General features: G+C 41.4%; 1 protein-coding gene across 2 annotated transcripts in view; it reads right to left on the bottom strand.

Moving 5' to 3' along the window:
• Positions 1–752: 752 nt before the first annotated feature.
• foxo6b (forkhead box O6 b) overlaps positions 753–16,604 on the bottom strand; it is a 52,950-nt gene continuing 37,098 nt past the window's right edge. For both annotated transcript variants that reach the window (XM_079655004.1, XM_079655005.1), the window contains 2 exons: positions 5,540–5,753; positions 753–5,167 (listed from right to left, as the gene is read on the bottom strand). In XM_079655004.1, coding sequence (XP_079511130.1) covers positions 3,774–5,167; positions 5,540–5,753 — 1,608 coding nt within the window. In that variant the 3' untranslated portion in view covers positions 753–3,773. The remainder of the gene's footprint in view (positions 5,168–5,539; positions 5,754–16,604) is intronic.

The following is a 16,604-nucleotide window of genomic DNA, read 5'->3' as shown; positions in this document are numbered from 1 at the left end:
CACACACACACACACACACACACACACACACACACACACACACACACACACACACACACACACACACACACACACACACACACACACACACACACACACACATGCACCATTTATACACTCATTAACTTACACACACATATGGTACACTTGTGCTCTATAGAAACAGCAACAAACACACTTTCATGTACACACACATATGCACCCCCCCCACACACATACACACACACACACACACACACACACACACACACACACACACACACACACACACACAGCTAATGATGTGTCCTGTGATGTATTTTCCTACTGATGTTATGAGCTCCTGTGACGGCTGTTTGTGGGAAAACCTCGTAACTCCATATAGTGATTTTTACGTTTTATCTTCTGTAGGCAGGTTTCATTATAATTCCCACCAAAACAAACGTATATCTTATGTAACTCATTCTGGTGAACTCAATATATTGGCGAAGAGTGTTGTATGCTATTAAACCCAAAAAAGAGAGACAAAAAAAGTGAAATATATATATATAGTTATTATTTTTGTATTCTTTAGTTATTATTATTTGTATTATTTAGTTTATTCTTAATGTATTGTTATTTTTCATTACAGCTTGTGGCTGTAATGAAAGTGTTTTATGAATAAAGTTTGATTGATTGATTATAACGTTATTTAAGACTTCACATACAGGAGATACAAGGTTTATATCTGACATTAATGCACATGTGATAAATAACAGAGACACTCGCATATGTTTTCTTATTTGTTTTTATTTTACGGTCACCAGATGAGCAGATACATCATTTTAGAAAAGAAATTGATATTTGCAAAAAATTATAATACAATTTTCTCAATATAGATTATGTACAGAATGAAATGTGGTCAAAGTGAAATATCGTTCTGCCTCGAGAAGACAAAGCAGTGAGCGGCCCTGCGAAGACCCGTCTCCATAACCAATAAATATAAACTGTATATATTATGTATGCTGCTCTCACCCAGGCGTGGACAACACCAGGGTTACTTCTCAAACAATATTCCCTTAAATCATTTCTTGAACATCACACACACTCGCACACCCAACGAGAAGCTTGACACACAAGTGCACACAGGGCCAGAGAACAAATTACAGTGGGGTTTTACAACAATGGGCCATCTTAACTCGTGAAAAGGGAAGAAGAAAAGCAAAAGAAATGCGAATGGAAATACCCGCCATTGTCCTTGTTCAGGAGGGAGAAGTAGCTCTCTGGTCGGAGCCGGCTGAGTAGCACTTGACATTTTCGCCCGATTCAAACAGCCAATTCTACAGAAAGCTACCGAGCTGGAAAACCTCCCTGTAGTCTCAGAGATCCTGTAAACTCCCTCCTTCCCCGCCCCCCTCCCCACTCGTTCAGACTCTGTGTATCTAATGGTGGGTTCCAGTTGTATACTGGAAGGTGGGAGTATCCCAGTCGGAACATTTCAAAAATAAATTGAAACAATTCCTATTCCTTTACCCCTTCGAGGGCGACGCTCTGACGCTGCGTGGATGCTTTCGTGGTTACAACTAAACTGGGTTGGAGAAAACACAAGACGCTCAAAGGACACACGTAAAAAACGGACTTTAATTGAATGTATTATGTCAACAGATTTCAAATAACTGTAGTAGTTGAAAGCAATAATTACCTCCTTGTGATAGAATGTTATATCTTGCTGCATGTACCTTTTAAAGTTCTTAACAAATAATCTGAGGGGAATTTCTTGTTGTTTGTTTGTGACTTGTGATGTGTCATTTCGTAAAGCACTTTGAGCTGCATGTGGTGTATGAAAAGTGCTGTATAAACAAAGCTTTATTTATTTATAATAGAAAATATGAACTTCAACTTAATATTATGCTTTCAACTAACCTCATACAGTTAAGTGAAATCTGTTGACAAACTACATTTAATTCAAGTCAACGTTTCAGTTTTTTCAGCTTTACCTTGTTGCTGGGCATCACCTCTCAACAAAATCGCCCTCCTTGTTCTTGGATTAAGAATTATGACTTTGTACCTATGAGCGAATACACACACTTGCATAAATCATCCGTCTTGTTTGGCGGTTAATTACTCTTGTTTACCCTCCGAGTAACCTCCAGGATGGGGCGGTGCGATAGGAGGGGAGCCTGGGAAGAGGAGATAGCACCAAATAGTAATCTGCTGATGCCGAGAAGTGAAAAAAGCACCGAGCAGGGCTTTGAACCTGGGTGTGAGTGAATTAGACGAGGTTGACCGGGGTCTGAAGACGGCAGCTCCATCAACATCCTGTTCTGACCGAAAAGCTGTTCTGGGGTCAGCCGTTAAAGGTGGCTGAGGAGTCGGCCAATCAGAGAGCGGCTCAGGATGTACAGCAGGCTCTGATCGTTGCTTATTTCATTACGGGGAAAGCTACATAAATCCACAAAATGGAGAGGAAGAGGCACAGAGGGAATATTTGCATCTCCCCCTCCACCAACCCCCCTTTTGCAATCCCTCCCCCATTTAGTGCAGAGTGACTTTAATCATCACTTTCGCCAAAACACATTAAGCCGGTGTGTCCGGAGTTGAAGAGTGAGAGAGGGGAGGGGGGAGGAGGGTTGGAAAAACACAAACTAGCACATTAGATTTGCAATAGTGATGCATCGCTCTGGCATTACTTTGGAGATTAAAGGAGGGACGTTGTGTTTCATTGCAGCGGTGTTGATGGTTGCATGTTGTGTTGATGTATGACTGTCCTCTGGAAGAAGTCAGTGGAGCTCCCTTCCTCACCGTCTTCCCTTTAGTTCCCTCTTCTCCTTTTTTCTTTATCCCTAAACCTCAAAGCCTTTAACCCCTAATCTGAGAGCACCTCTACATTGAAAGATATTTATGCAGCTGTTTGATCATGTACTTGAGTCAAAAACAACACCTCCTTTGTAGTGGGAGATAATACTGTAAAGTGGATTGCATACATTAAACATAATCCAACACACAACGTGACTTTGTGTTACTGCATCTGCACGGAGAAAGGGATTGATGTAAAGTGCTTGAGAGCTTAGGACAGGCAGCGTCTATCGTTTTTCAAACCCAGTCGAGATATAACCACGCCCACTGAAGCAGATATGAAAGAAAATCACAGTTATGCATAGCTGATTAAATATGAGTGGATCTTTTAATATCAATTGACCCTGGATTTAAGACGATTAAACTCGCAAACAATGTAGCCTCATAGTTTGTCTTTTTGTTGTTTGATACTAATTTGAGTATATTTCCAAAACTCTCAAAGGATCAAATATATTCCGTTTGCCTAAAACCGCTGTAAAAATGTTAAAAAACTGACTGATAAACGACCAATATTGGTTTTTTTCCCCAAGCCAGTAAAGTTGATATTACTTCAGCATTGTTATCATGGGGACGTTCTCTTTATACATCCATGACGCAGTTGCCCCGAGCAACGGAAATGCGGAAGTGGGCGTGGTTGAATCTCAAATGGGTTGGAAAATCGATAAAAGTGGACAGGCAGGCCGGAGGAAATTGGGCGGAAACCATTAAAAAAAAAACGTAACAAAAACTAAAGGGAATTAAGAAATGGGAATGTTTTAGGACTGGGTGCATTGGGGGCAGGTTCAATATGTAGACTTTATAAACAGAGTGGGAGGGAAGGGGGTTCAGAGTCCCCGGGAAAACAAAATGACATATTTAGTTTTACAGTCTCAGAGAAATCACAGTCCAAGGGTACAGCCCACCAGCATCCAGGCTTTCTGGTCATGTGTCTATCCAAAAAACAACCCTCGGGCGTGGGTTCACCCTGGCACCCAGCTCTGGTTGCTGTGTGCTGGTGGAGGGCATGCAAACGCCCCCAAACTCATCCCCATCCCCATGCCCATGCCTTGGGACAGAGAGCCGTCAAAGTTGAACTCCATGCTCTCTGCCGAGTCCATGAAGTCATTGAGCAGGATGGAGTCTACGTCACAGTCCAGACTATTCGCAACATTCTCCATCTCCAGGTTTGCGGTCATTCTAGCGTGGGAGTTGTGCTGATGGTACCCCGGATGGTGGTGATGGTAGTATCCGTGCCACGAGTCGGTCATACCCTGAAGGTGAGCTCCGGGGTAAGGCTGGTGACGGGGGTGAGGAGCGGATGCTAGGCGGCAGGGGTCCTGGGGAACGTCCATGACTCCAGCGGGGTTTGGCGGCAAAGATGGCGATGTTGGGAGGTGTGGTCGGGGAGCGTAGAGGCTGGAGGTCTTGAGGATGTAGGGCTGCAGGATGTCTGTGCTGACCCGTGGGGAGAGGGCCTGCGGGTGCATAGGATTCTGAGGGTTGTGCATGTGACCCTGACTGGATCGAGGGTTGTGATCGTTTACTTTGTTGTGTCCGTGCTCGTGACTGGGACCGTAGTCGTGTGCCGGGTGCGGCTTGTGGCTGTAGTCGAGACTGGCTTGGTGTTTGTGACCCTGATTGTGGTTCTGACGGTGGGTTGTGTTCTGGTCATGGCCCGAGCCATTATGTAGACTGGGATTGAGAATGTGCTCTTGGCTGTGATTGTGGCTTCGACTGTGATTGTGCACGCCGTTGGTCCCTTGCGTCATCAGGGAGTGAGTTTCCCGGCCCAGCACTGTGTCTTTGCTGCAGTACGAAGGACCTCCGGTCAACAGACTCTGCAGGGCGTTGTTCTCCGAGTAGCCCCTCATCGGGCGCTGGAAATTGACTGGCTTGATCTCCTGGATGGTCTCCATGGGGGTGTGGTGCCGCAGCATTCCCATGGAAGGCTGTCCATACATGGGTGCGCAGAAGGAGCCCTCTGCTTTGGGCGCGAATGGGTATCCGTTGCATTTGATTTGCTGTGACTGGGGGTAGCCGCTCTCGTCTAGACTGATAGCTCCCGTCAGGTCCGTCAGTTGGGGTAACTCAACGTTCGGGCAGTGGCCCCCGGTGCCCAAAGCTGGAGATCTGGTGCTTGTTGGGCTGGGGTACAATCGAGGGGACGCGGAACAGGTCAGTCCACCTTCTTCAGGTTCGTCCGCCTCTGCCTCGGCCAGGATGGGAGACAGGCAGCCGCTCAGAGTCGATGCAGAAGACGAGGTGCGGGAATGGAGGTCCGTCCAGGTGTCGTACTCCTCGCCCCCCATGCCCACACCGCCTTTCCCTGCCGGACTGCCGTGCTCCGGGGATCCTTGCATCGTGGGTCCAGCCCCTTGAAACAGAATCAAAATCAGAATTATTTTTTTTACCAAGTATGTTTACACATACAAAGAACTTTGGTGTAAATGGTGCTAAGATACAAAGTGGAAAAATATGAGCGAAAAATAATGCTATTATAAAAACTATTTTAGAGAATATTGTAAAAAAAAAAAAAAAAAGATTAAAAATAATATTTACCCAAAATATAAATATTACCGTGTACCGTAAAATCAAATATGACAAATACTATATTCAAAGAGGAGAACTGTGCAGGTTTCAAAAAAGGTAGTGTGGAGCAGAAATGTGCAACATGTTCAAAGTGATTTGCAGGATTTACAAGATATTGTTGACACGATGTACTTTAATGTGATGCATGTAGTTTTACCTTGTCCCCGTCCGATGCCGGCCTTCTTACGGCCCGCGCGGCCCTTCGTCTTCAGAAACCGGGGGCCGTTGTCGATAGACGCCGCCCGTCTTCTCGGTCCTTTCCCCATTTTACCGCCTTCTGGGTTCAGCATCCACCACGAACTCTTCCCCGTGCCTTCGTTCTGGACCCGGATGAAGCGACTGTGCAGGGAGAGGTTATGTCTGATTGAATTCTGAAACGAGAGAAGCAAAGAGAACAAATCAGAATTGTGTTTATTATTAAGGAATTTGTATTTGGTGTCTGATGGATCCAACAAAACATGAATATCGATTCGTTTACAGCTCCACAAGTTTCCTGTAAGAAGCGTTTCTCTTTGCTAAGAAACGGTTAAATTGTCTTCAACGGTTAAATTGTCTTTAGACAGTATCAAATCTAAATTCAATATTTTAGAATCAGAATCGGGTTAATTATATAATGAATATACATTTTAAGCGAGGTAGGGATATATAGATATATGCAGAATATATTCAGAGAGATGAACATGAACTAACTTACAGAATCAAAAATGAACAATATGTTGTTGACATGATGTGCAATAATGTAATGCATAGTGTGTGTGGGGTGGGTTAGTATCAGCGGGGTCAAACTGTGTCAATTATATGTCTATTAAACAGAAATAAGACAATAGAAATACAAGCTTCCTAGTTTTACTGTAGATTTGACTTCCTCATAGTCAAATACCAAAACCAAAAATCACCACAATTTATCAAGTGGTTACAATTATGTGTTAAAACACAGTTTCCTCTGCGGAGATCTTGAATAAATGGTCACCAATTTGTCATTTCAGATGGCTGACATACTTATGTATATATACTAACTTGCTTTATATTTTGTTATTGTTAATTTGTAAATTCAACATGTGTATTTTCTACTTTCTTGTTTATTTATTTAATTTGTATTGTCTTTTTATGCTGCTGCAACACAAAATGTCCCAAATTGGAATCAATAAAGTACTATCTTATACCCCTCTTATCTTAACAGGCTTGGGTGAAAGTAAAGGGGTGAAAATTGACATTTCGCTGCATACTGTATATCCACTTTTAAAAGATTGTGCCGCTTTCTGCAGCTCTAAGCGGAAGGGAAGAATATATAATCATCATCCCGAGGAACATTCAGGGTTAAATAATCATTTCTTCAGAAGTCATTTCAAATGATGGCCAAACTTTCAGCGCCGCACACAGTGAGCGAGAGAAAAGACGGATGGAGAGAGAGAGAGAGGGAGACGGAGAGCAAATAGGGCGAGGGAGAGTGAAGGACCAATCGATACCTCCCCACCGACTAGCCTCTCCACACTGAGTCATAATATGGACATGGGTGCAGCCTCCACATCAAACCATCACCAAGGTTACAGAAATGAATCAACCCAATCACAGACAGCCTGTATCGATTGAAGGGCCTCCAAATATGAGAGTCTGAGATCCAGCCAGGGGAGGGAAGGGAGGGAGGGGAGGGAGGGGGGAGACCTGGAGAGTGAAAAAATAAAACCTGGAATAATTACTTTTCCGAGGGAAAGTAATTGATGCCATTCAGAGCAAACTCAAGCCCCACCTTTTAAATGTGGCTTTAAACTGAATTGTATACGTATTTTTAAAATAATTGTATTCTCAATACTCTCCATAGTTAATATTATGATATTATAGGTTAAACTACCTAGTACTGTATACATGAATTCAATAAACCCCACCTTTAACAAGTCCAACAGTGAAGTGATAACCCTTTTGCATAGCATACTTTTCCTTTTGGTACTTAAAGTATGTTTTAATGTTAATACTCTTTCTTAAGTGCGATTTTGAATGCAGGACTTTGACTTGAGTATTTTTGGACTGTAGAATGGCTGTATTGGAGTACTTCATCCACCTCTGGTTGTGGGTGGGTGTGCAGAATGGAGAATATGGGGGGGTTGAGTATTGGATAAGCCTCTCCAGACCCCTGTTTGAGTGCCTGAGTGACGGCTGTTTGGTTAATCCAGAAGCATTTGAAGCCGCTGCCAACCTGGAGTGAGTTGATGAGATCTAAGCCTGCCTAAAGGAGAGCTTAGCCGGGATACACATCATCTCGGTCGGCCAAGTTAGACTCAGTACAGCATGTTCGTCCAAATCTCTCCTGCTCATGTCATTATTCACACTCTCTCCAGCTTTTTCCGCCTTCTCTTTTCGCCTTTTTCAGATCTTTTAGGAGAAGCAAACCTCCCCTCTATAGTCTAGTTGCCAGATTGTGCACCCGGAAATGAGTACCCCATATTTTAATGATAGAAATATATAGTACGGGTCCTCAGCACATAGAAACTGCCAGAGGCCAACTTGCATATGTTTGGCAAATTGCACAATTAGCATAAGTTGTGTTAATTAGCATGATTAAGCATATGCAGACAATAGCTACAAAATGGCTTGGCCGATGTGGACTGTTTTGGAGGGTTATTGAGGATGCTGAATCCATTTCGGGCGGATTTTGACTAGTGTTGCGACCATTGGATATAAAGAGGACAAGAACAAAAGTATTACTTCTACTGGGGACAATTTATTTCAAATAGATAAGAAATATGTCCAATCCAAATGATCCAGAGTGCCCTAAAACTACAAAATCGACGCAAAATTCATCAAAATCAGCCCACAGAGAGTACAAATATGGTTAATTTCTGGTTGAAACTGCAATTTCTGATCCCGATAATGTCAGAAATGGACAGTTTCTATGTGCTGGGGACCCATACTACACATTCCTAACACAAACATTGGGTCACTCAACATTTCTGGGTTCATAAGCCTCTAGCTGACAAACATCCCCTTATATCCCTCACCCTCTTCCCCCCACAATCACACACTTTTCCTTTTCCCTCTCTGGAGATATCTATCTATTTCTGCCTTGTTTATTACCTGCACATAGCTCACAATCTCTGTCTCCTGATATCTGGAGCCATTCTCTATCTTCATTCACTCCCCGCCTCCTGTCCAATTTTCCTGCTCTCAGCCCCATTCATCTCCCTCTCTGAGTCCCGGCGTCTCTTGATCACGACATTGCTCATTCCCTCCCTCTCTCCAGCACATCCATCCTCTCATCACCTCGCTGTTTTCCAACCTTCCCCTACCTCTTTCATTCATTCACTGAAAGGCGAGCAAATATCAGAAACAAACGGCTAGAGGCAAAAACCCGGTATCAAACGGGCCCTGGGGCAAACATTTAAAAGCTACGACGTTATCGGTTGTGTTATTGGTACTGGAGAAATACAAAATATATATAAAAGCTATTTAATATTTATTATTGCCACATACATGTTATGTCACACATGTTATCAAAGCTACTTCCTTTATCATTTTTAATATCATTACACAATTTGTCTATGATGCATCTTCGTCTGTGTGCGAGAAACAGAGATCCTCGTCAGTAACACAGAGAACGAAGCGTTCAAAAGTGTGGTTGAACTTCGAAACTCGATGTGGACAATGCTTGTTGCCATAAGTGAAAAAAGTGTTTTTGTGTAAGGGCGGAAACACGAGCAAACTGTCCAAACAACTGGCGAAAGTGCTTCATATTCAGAGAAATGAAACGTTTTTGACGGCTCCGATGTCCCATATCGATTACATTACCAAGTCAGATGTGTTTCTTTTATCGTTTATTTTATATTAAATAAAGCAATCTTAATTTTGTCCCAAATGAGTTGAGTTTGTCCCTTAAAAAATTACAAACTGAACAGATACAAATAGCGTTAAAACATTGGATGGATAAGCAGTATCTGTGCTACCGCCAAAATGGTAAAGAAACCCATCCCTACAAACAGCGGGAGATGCAAATCTGGGCTTAATAGGGGGCCAGCTAACATTTCACCCTTCAGTGCAATGCATACAGTCAGCATATGTACCCCCCCCCCCCCACACCTTATTTTCTGGCAGCATGCTCGGCTGCTAACTGGACAAGAGGTGACGGTTCTTTGTTGTTTCAGCGTATTGTGAAAATCACAGCGTCCACAACAGCAGGTAATATGTTTCCACGCAAAATGTTTACAGGGGGAATTCAGCTTTAAGTGGCTTCTCCGAATCAGTCTCCTGCCCGCTGTTCTCATTCACGTAGAACCCCGACCCCCCCCCCCCCCCCCCACACACACACACACACACACACACACACACACACACACACACACACACACACACACACACACACACACACACACACACACACACACACACACACACACACACACACACACACACACACACACACACACACACACTCCCATCCCCTCAGCACGACTCCTAACAGGTAATTTCGTCCCATTGTCCACTCAAATCACGCTGTTTTGACTAGACTCTCTTCACAGAAATTGGATATGAAGGATGTATTTATGTTGCTCTTTATAAAGGGGAGGGTGTCTCTCCAAAAAAAAGAGAAAACAATTGCACCATTTGCGTCAAAATGCTCCGATCTCACTTCTCCAGACTTCTATCAAAGCCCAAATTGAACTATGACGACGTGAAAGAGGCGATGACCCGCGTCAGGTGATCTGAGCGCGGCGCCATGACAGGTTTCTAACCCAACGTGATGTAGCCATGGAAACAGAGTAAACCAAAAGAGTGGGAGAAGTGATTCGGGGGGGGGGGGGGGGGGGGGGGGTGATGCTGTTTTGATGCTGCAGGCAACTCCAAACAGCCTTTTATCTGAGACTGTCAGATTCCTGTTTCCAATCCACCAGGGAGACTCAATCACCAGCAGTCCCAACGTTTCACTACCTGCACCGAGCTGTGATTAGCAGGGTGTGTGTGTGTGTGTGTGTGTGTGTGTGTGTGTGTGTGTGTGTGTGTGTGTGTGTGTGTGTGTGTGTGTGTGTGTGTGTGTGTGTGTGTGTATGTGTGTGTGTGTGTGTGTGTGTGTGTGTGTGTGTGTGTGTGTGTGTGTGTGAGAGAGACTGCTTTTTGTACAACTGCCAGAGCAACAATTACACCACCACAGTAGCTTTTCTTTCACCTGCTGATGCATCGTACGGCTCTATGTGGCATCTGTCTGCATTGTCTTCAGTGTTTGTTGAGATTAAACTGACATGTTTGTTCTTATATTGCGCACACCTAAAAATGACGTTTTCCGACAATGAAACTGCACTGTGAATTACCTTTCAAGGGAAATGTGTTTCGTCCCAGATAACGTTTGTTTTAGACTTTCACTGGTACGTTTTTCTTTTTAATCAAAGCTCTTTGTTTGAATGGGTTGAGGATGGATAAATGAGTCAAACAAAAACGGGACTTTTACCCATGAGACGAGGAGTCGAATATGAATCCAAAAAGTTGGCGTATAATTGTTGAAAATCACCTTCTTCAAAACTCCAACCACTTAAGAAACTTATCTATTTTAAGCCAAAGCATCAGCCTTTAACTGAACATAACAAAGCAGTTCTGTTCCTTTCTGTCTTGTTTTCTTGCAATTCAAAACATTAATTTAAATTACAAATATAAGTTCCCGATGAAATGAGAGTGCAGTTGAGTTGTTGGGAAACAGCGCTGTTATCTAGGGAGGACAGACCAAGGCCTTTCCTGATTATCTCTTCAATGAGTCCAGTTTATTCACCTGGCTAGTGCAGGATTGGAGCATCAGCTGCAACAGTAAGTCTCCAAGTTTTCATTGCAATCAAAGGCAGAATCTGTCGCTGATTCGCAACGAAAAACACAGACTCCAGATCAGACTCCAGCAGAGATGGCAAAAGTACACACATCCTGTACTCAAGTAGAAGTACAGATACTCGTGTTTAAAAATACTCTGGTGAAAGTGGAAGTACTGACTAAACTTCTTTACTCAAGTCAAAGTAAAGAGGCTTTGAAATGCACTTCAGTAAAAAGTACCCATAACTAGCAGCTGTTTTAAAGAGTACCTGACCTCCCTTTATATTAATAGAACAATAATGTCATTGTTAGCTAAAGAATGTTTCCATGCTGAACAACGGCAACATGACAACGTTTTCATTGGTCCCTCTTCTTTAGAGAAGACCAGGAAATGATGGATACACGGATCGTGTTCAAATCAATAGGCACGCAATGACTCTAAATAATACTGATCACGCCACCAAACACACATTCAAACTAAAGGAACCAGCCTGTTTGGGAAATGAGAGAAGTAGAAAGTACAGGTATTTGTGTTCGACATGTAAGAAGTAGAAAGTACAGGTATTTGTGTTCAACATGTAAGAAGTAGAAAGTACAGGTATTTGTGTTCGACATGTAAGAAGTAGAAAGTACAGGTATTTGTGTTCAACATGTAAGAAGTAGAAAGTACAGGTATTTGTGTTCAAAATGTAAGAAGTAGAAAGTACAGGTATTTGTGTTCAACATGTAAGAAGTAGAAAGTACAGGTATTTGTGTTCGACATGTAAGAAGTAGAAAGTACAGGTATTTGTGTTCAACATGTAAGAAGTAGAAAGTACAGGTATTTGTGTTCGACATGTAAGAAGTAGAAAGTACAGGTATTTGTGTTCAAAATGTAAGAAGTAGAAAGTACAGGTATTTGTGTTCAACATGTAAGAAGTAGAAAGTACAGGTATTTGTGTTCGACATGTAAGAAGTAGAAAGTACAGGTATTTGTGTTCAAAATGTAAGAAGTAGAAAGTACAGGTATTTGTGTTCAACATGTAAGAAGTAGAAAGTACAGGTATTTGTGTTCAACATGTAAGAAGTAGAAAGTACAGGTATTTGTGTTCAACATGTAAGAAGTAGAAAGTACAGGTATTTGTGTTCAACATGTGAGAAGTAGAAAGTACAGGTATTTGAGTTCAACATGTAAGAAGTAGAAAGTACAGGTAGCCTATTTGTGTTCAACATGTAAGAAGTAGAAAGTACAGGTATTTGTGTTAAAATGTAAGAAGTAGAAAGTCGTCAGAAAAATAAGTAGTGGAGTAAAGTACTGATACCAGAAAAATGTACTTAAGTACAGTCACAAAGTATTTGTACTCCACTACTTCCCACCTCTGGACTCCAGATTAGTTTCTAGTTTGGAGTAGTGTTATTTATATATGAAGTTGTCAGAGCGAGTGTTTCTGAAGCTCAGGCGAGTGTTGCAGAGAGAGAACGGTGAGTGAATCCGTCCTCTCGACCTCCTCCTCCTCTACAGGGAGTTTCCAGCTCCTGTGTGTTCTACATTAACAGCGACTGAGTTTGACCCTGACACTCGGCTGCTTTCACCGAGTCGGGGGAGAGGCAGTCCGCCGGTTAGCTAATGGCCCGATCCGTCCGAACACAGAGTTCCCACACTTCTGCCCTTCTGGAAAAGATATGGCAGACCGGGCGACAATTCATGACAGCATGCTTGATAGCAAGGTATAAAGTCACTGTTTTGCAAGTCACAAAAAAGTCATAATAGATCTCGACAACACTCTGATTAGAGCAATGGTGTCTTCAACAAAAGTGAACAACTGGAACGTTAACCTGTTTCAAAGGTCCCCTATTATTCTGTTTTTGATCAATATATTACAGCTCTCAGATATATACAGAACATGTCTCTGATTGGCTGAAACACCAAACAGATCATTGCAGCATTACCCATAATCCCCTCTGTTTCAGCCCTGTTTCCAAAGAGCTGATTCTCTGTCTGTTACTTTAGATGAAAATAAGGAGCCCCTCCCCACGCCCCTCTGAGAGACATTTGGCTCTAGTAGGAGATTCAGGACAAAAAGTGAGCAAATATTTTTTCTTGAAACTTTCAGAATCTCTTTACCCAGAGGGGACAAATGTTTATGTAGAAAAGACATGAAAAAGTGGATTTTGTATAATAGGTAACCTTTAAAGTAATACATATTTTCGTCCAAGGCCACTCGAATTGCCACTGGCCCTTTTCGCCAATTGACAAAATGCAAAAGCAACACCAAACTTTCAAGAATGTCCCATTTTTCTAACAAGCAATCATCTATAAAATACTTGACTTTAATGCCAAATGTTTGCTTCTAAAGGCGGAAAATGAGGCCGCCAAAGAGTGGGAAAACTTTTGTGCACGGACAATAACCTATAGAGCTGCTGGTAACAGTTGAAATAAATCAAAATCCAAGCAGTGAAGGCCGGACATCCTGACTTTCCATCCTGACTTTCCTGAACCAATCTCTCACAATATTATGTAATGCCACTCAAATAGCATTAAAGGGGCGAAGCCTGCGAGCTAGTTCAGGCAGTCAACTCGAGCACCAATGATACATTCACACGCACCTCGTCCCTCTTACAACCAACCAAACACATTCTCCTAAACATGGAGTACATGTGTTTCATGTTGCTGCTGCTCGCCTGCCCCACCACATTCATATTTAATTTAATATTCCATTCCCTACACTCTTAATGTAAATAATATCCTGCTTTAAATTGTGTCTAAACTCTTTCAATAGTGTGTTATTGTCAACGTTTATAGATTGTTTCACGGTCTACTGTATATTTGTTACTTTTTAAATGCTGTTTTAATTCTATTTTGAGATATTTAAAAATTCTAGTTTTGTTTATTTCTACTCTTTAATTCAATTTATGTGCAATGCCTTGTTTTGTTGTGTTGTTTTGGATCTTATTTTATATATCAATACTGTTGTTTAACATCCAACTCCTCTTGACATCCCAAACTAAACAAACCACAGGTGGACAGAACATATGTGTAGTTTAAATGGTATTTATCTTTAAGAAATTCATTTTAAATTGTGTTAAAACTGTGTGAGGTTAATCTCCCTCTCTTAATGCAGATTATATTTCACTGTGACTTTCTGTTTCTATCAAGCAGCTTTCTAAATGGTCACAAACGGTGAGCTCTCTGCGGCCTCTGCCCACATCCTCCTAACACAAGGGTCTGCAACCTTTTTGACCAAAAGAGCCATTTTGCCCCCTTTTCCACACATTCTTTTTGTCTGGAGCCGCAAAACATATTTGATAGCTTATAAAGTTGTATATATTATTACATCATAGACAAAAACAGTTTGTTTGCATTTATTATGTATTATATTATAGAAAACTGTTTAGGCCTACTTCTAATAATAAACAAAAAACTCTTATAAGGAGAATTTAAAAAAAATACACAGGCCTACTAACAAATCAACACAGCACTGGGGAGTCCTCTGCACATTTGAAGAACATGTATATAATTAAAATGGGCCCACTTTGAAATAAATAAAATATATCTGCACCCTAAAAAGAGTTAACTGATTGAATTATGACTGAAGATCGTCAGCTGTCTTCCTCTCCCGTGTTTGCCCTCCGATACGTAACGGCTGCAGCACCTTTGAAAACGTCTCTCCACATATCAAACATACCGGTCAGCCAGCATCGTTTGCTGTGAAAGCAGATAACTCTACCCACGCAGGATTAAACCCTCTGTGTTCCTCCGATACTTTTCTTTTCTTTGATGTATCCATAGTTTGCTCATCGAGCCGGGGGTCAGGTTATTCACCTGCAAGAAAAGGAGCTGGCCCGGGACCGTAGCAGGATGTGACGCATATTTTAGTTGACCTAATTAAAACCGTTTTTTTTAAATGTTATGTGTCACAGTGTCACCTCAAAATACACGATACGAAACATTTTAGCCTAACAACATATAAATAGTCCTACACATATTTTTATTTTATTTCCTTCTTATTTTTGTCTAAGCTCAAGGGAGCCAGAGCAGAGGGCTTAAAGAGGGCCGTGGGTTGCCGACCCCTGTCCTCACACAACAGCAGTGGCTAATTTTCACAATTATTATTATTATTTTAAACCCCCCTTGTCCTTTTTTTTTTTCAGCCCAGGTCAGCTAGCTAAGGCTAATTGCATCTATTGCAAATTATCCAGTTGGTGTCGCATGGCAACGAGAGTGATGTTTTCCTTTCTGTTTCTCAGCGGGGATCAGTGTCTGAGCACAGAAAAGCCTCCTATTTTAATATCCACACTACAGCTAATGTCTCAATATATATTTCTGTGTACCGGACCCTGTCACAATATAGAGGAAAAGATTGTTTCCACAGCAATGTTCAGACTGTACACGATCATATTCAATCATTTTATCTGTACTTAGTCCATATCTTCTGTGGTGTACTCATGTTTTCATATTATTTATACAAAGTGTCCATATAGTGTATTCATATTTATATTACCGTCTATAGTGTCTAACTGATATATCTCTACCACCTTTATTTTTGTTACTACCTACATAGAATATTAAATGTTTATACTTCTGTATTTATTTTACGATCTATAGCCTATCTCTATAGTGTATTAAATATGTATACTGTCTTTATTATACTGTCTATATTGTTATTATATTGTACTGTATGTATTTCTTATACCTATATTGTCTTTAATATTTGTAATACTGTTCATAGTGTCTGTATTTTATTGTCCTTATTTCTACAGACTTTATGGTATATTTATATTAATAAGACTGTTCATTGTGTTTTACCTATTAATGCTGTTCATACTGTGTTCACTTTAACTTTTCATATATGCTATATTTTATACTGATTAGTGCATAAATGAGCTAAACGTCATCACACACAACATTAGCCACCTTTAGCTTAGCGGTGTTGACGTGAAGTCATGTGACCGTGCTGTAGTTCCTTTATAGCCCAACATTAGCCACCTTTAGCTTAGCGGTGTTGACGTGAAGTCATGTGACCGTGCTGTAGTTCCTTTATAGCCCAACATTAGCCTCCTTTAGCTTAGCGGTGTTGACGTGAAGTCATGTGACCGTGCTGTAGTTCCTTTAAAGCCCAATATTAGCCACCTTTAGCTTAGCGGTGTTGACGTGAAGCCATGTGACCGTGCTGTAGTTCCTTTAAAGCCCAATATTAGCCACCTTTAGCTTAGCGGTGTTGACGTGAAGTAATGTGACCATGCTGTATTTCATTTATAGCCTAATGCTAGTTTTTTACTTCAACAATCATAAAGTGGTGTTAATAGGTGGAGATTATCCATCAGAACAAAACGTGTAAGTATGAAAAATGTTTGTTTGACACTAAAATGATTTTATCTCCAATGGAAAAAACCCATTAGCTTGTTTTGGAGGGAACCAGGGAGATGCTAACCACTCTAAAACCATAAAGTTGATTATAATCTAA

Source organism: Notothenia rossii (assembly GCF_949606895.1).
Source record: "Notothenia rossii genome assembly, chromosome: 10".
In the NCBI taxonomy this organism is placed as follows: domain Eukaryota; kingdom Metazoa; phylum Chordata; class Actinopteri; order Perciformes; family Nototheniidae; genus Notothenia; species Notothenia rossii.
This window is presented reverse-complemented; position numbering and strand designations above follow the sequence as displayed.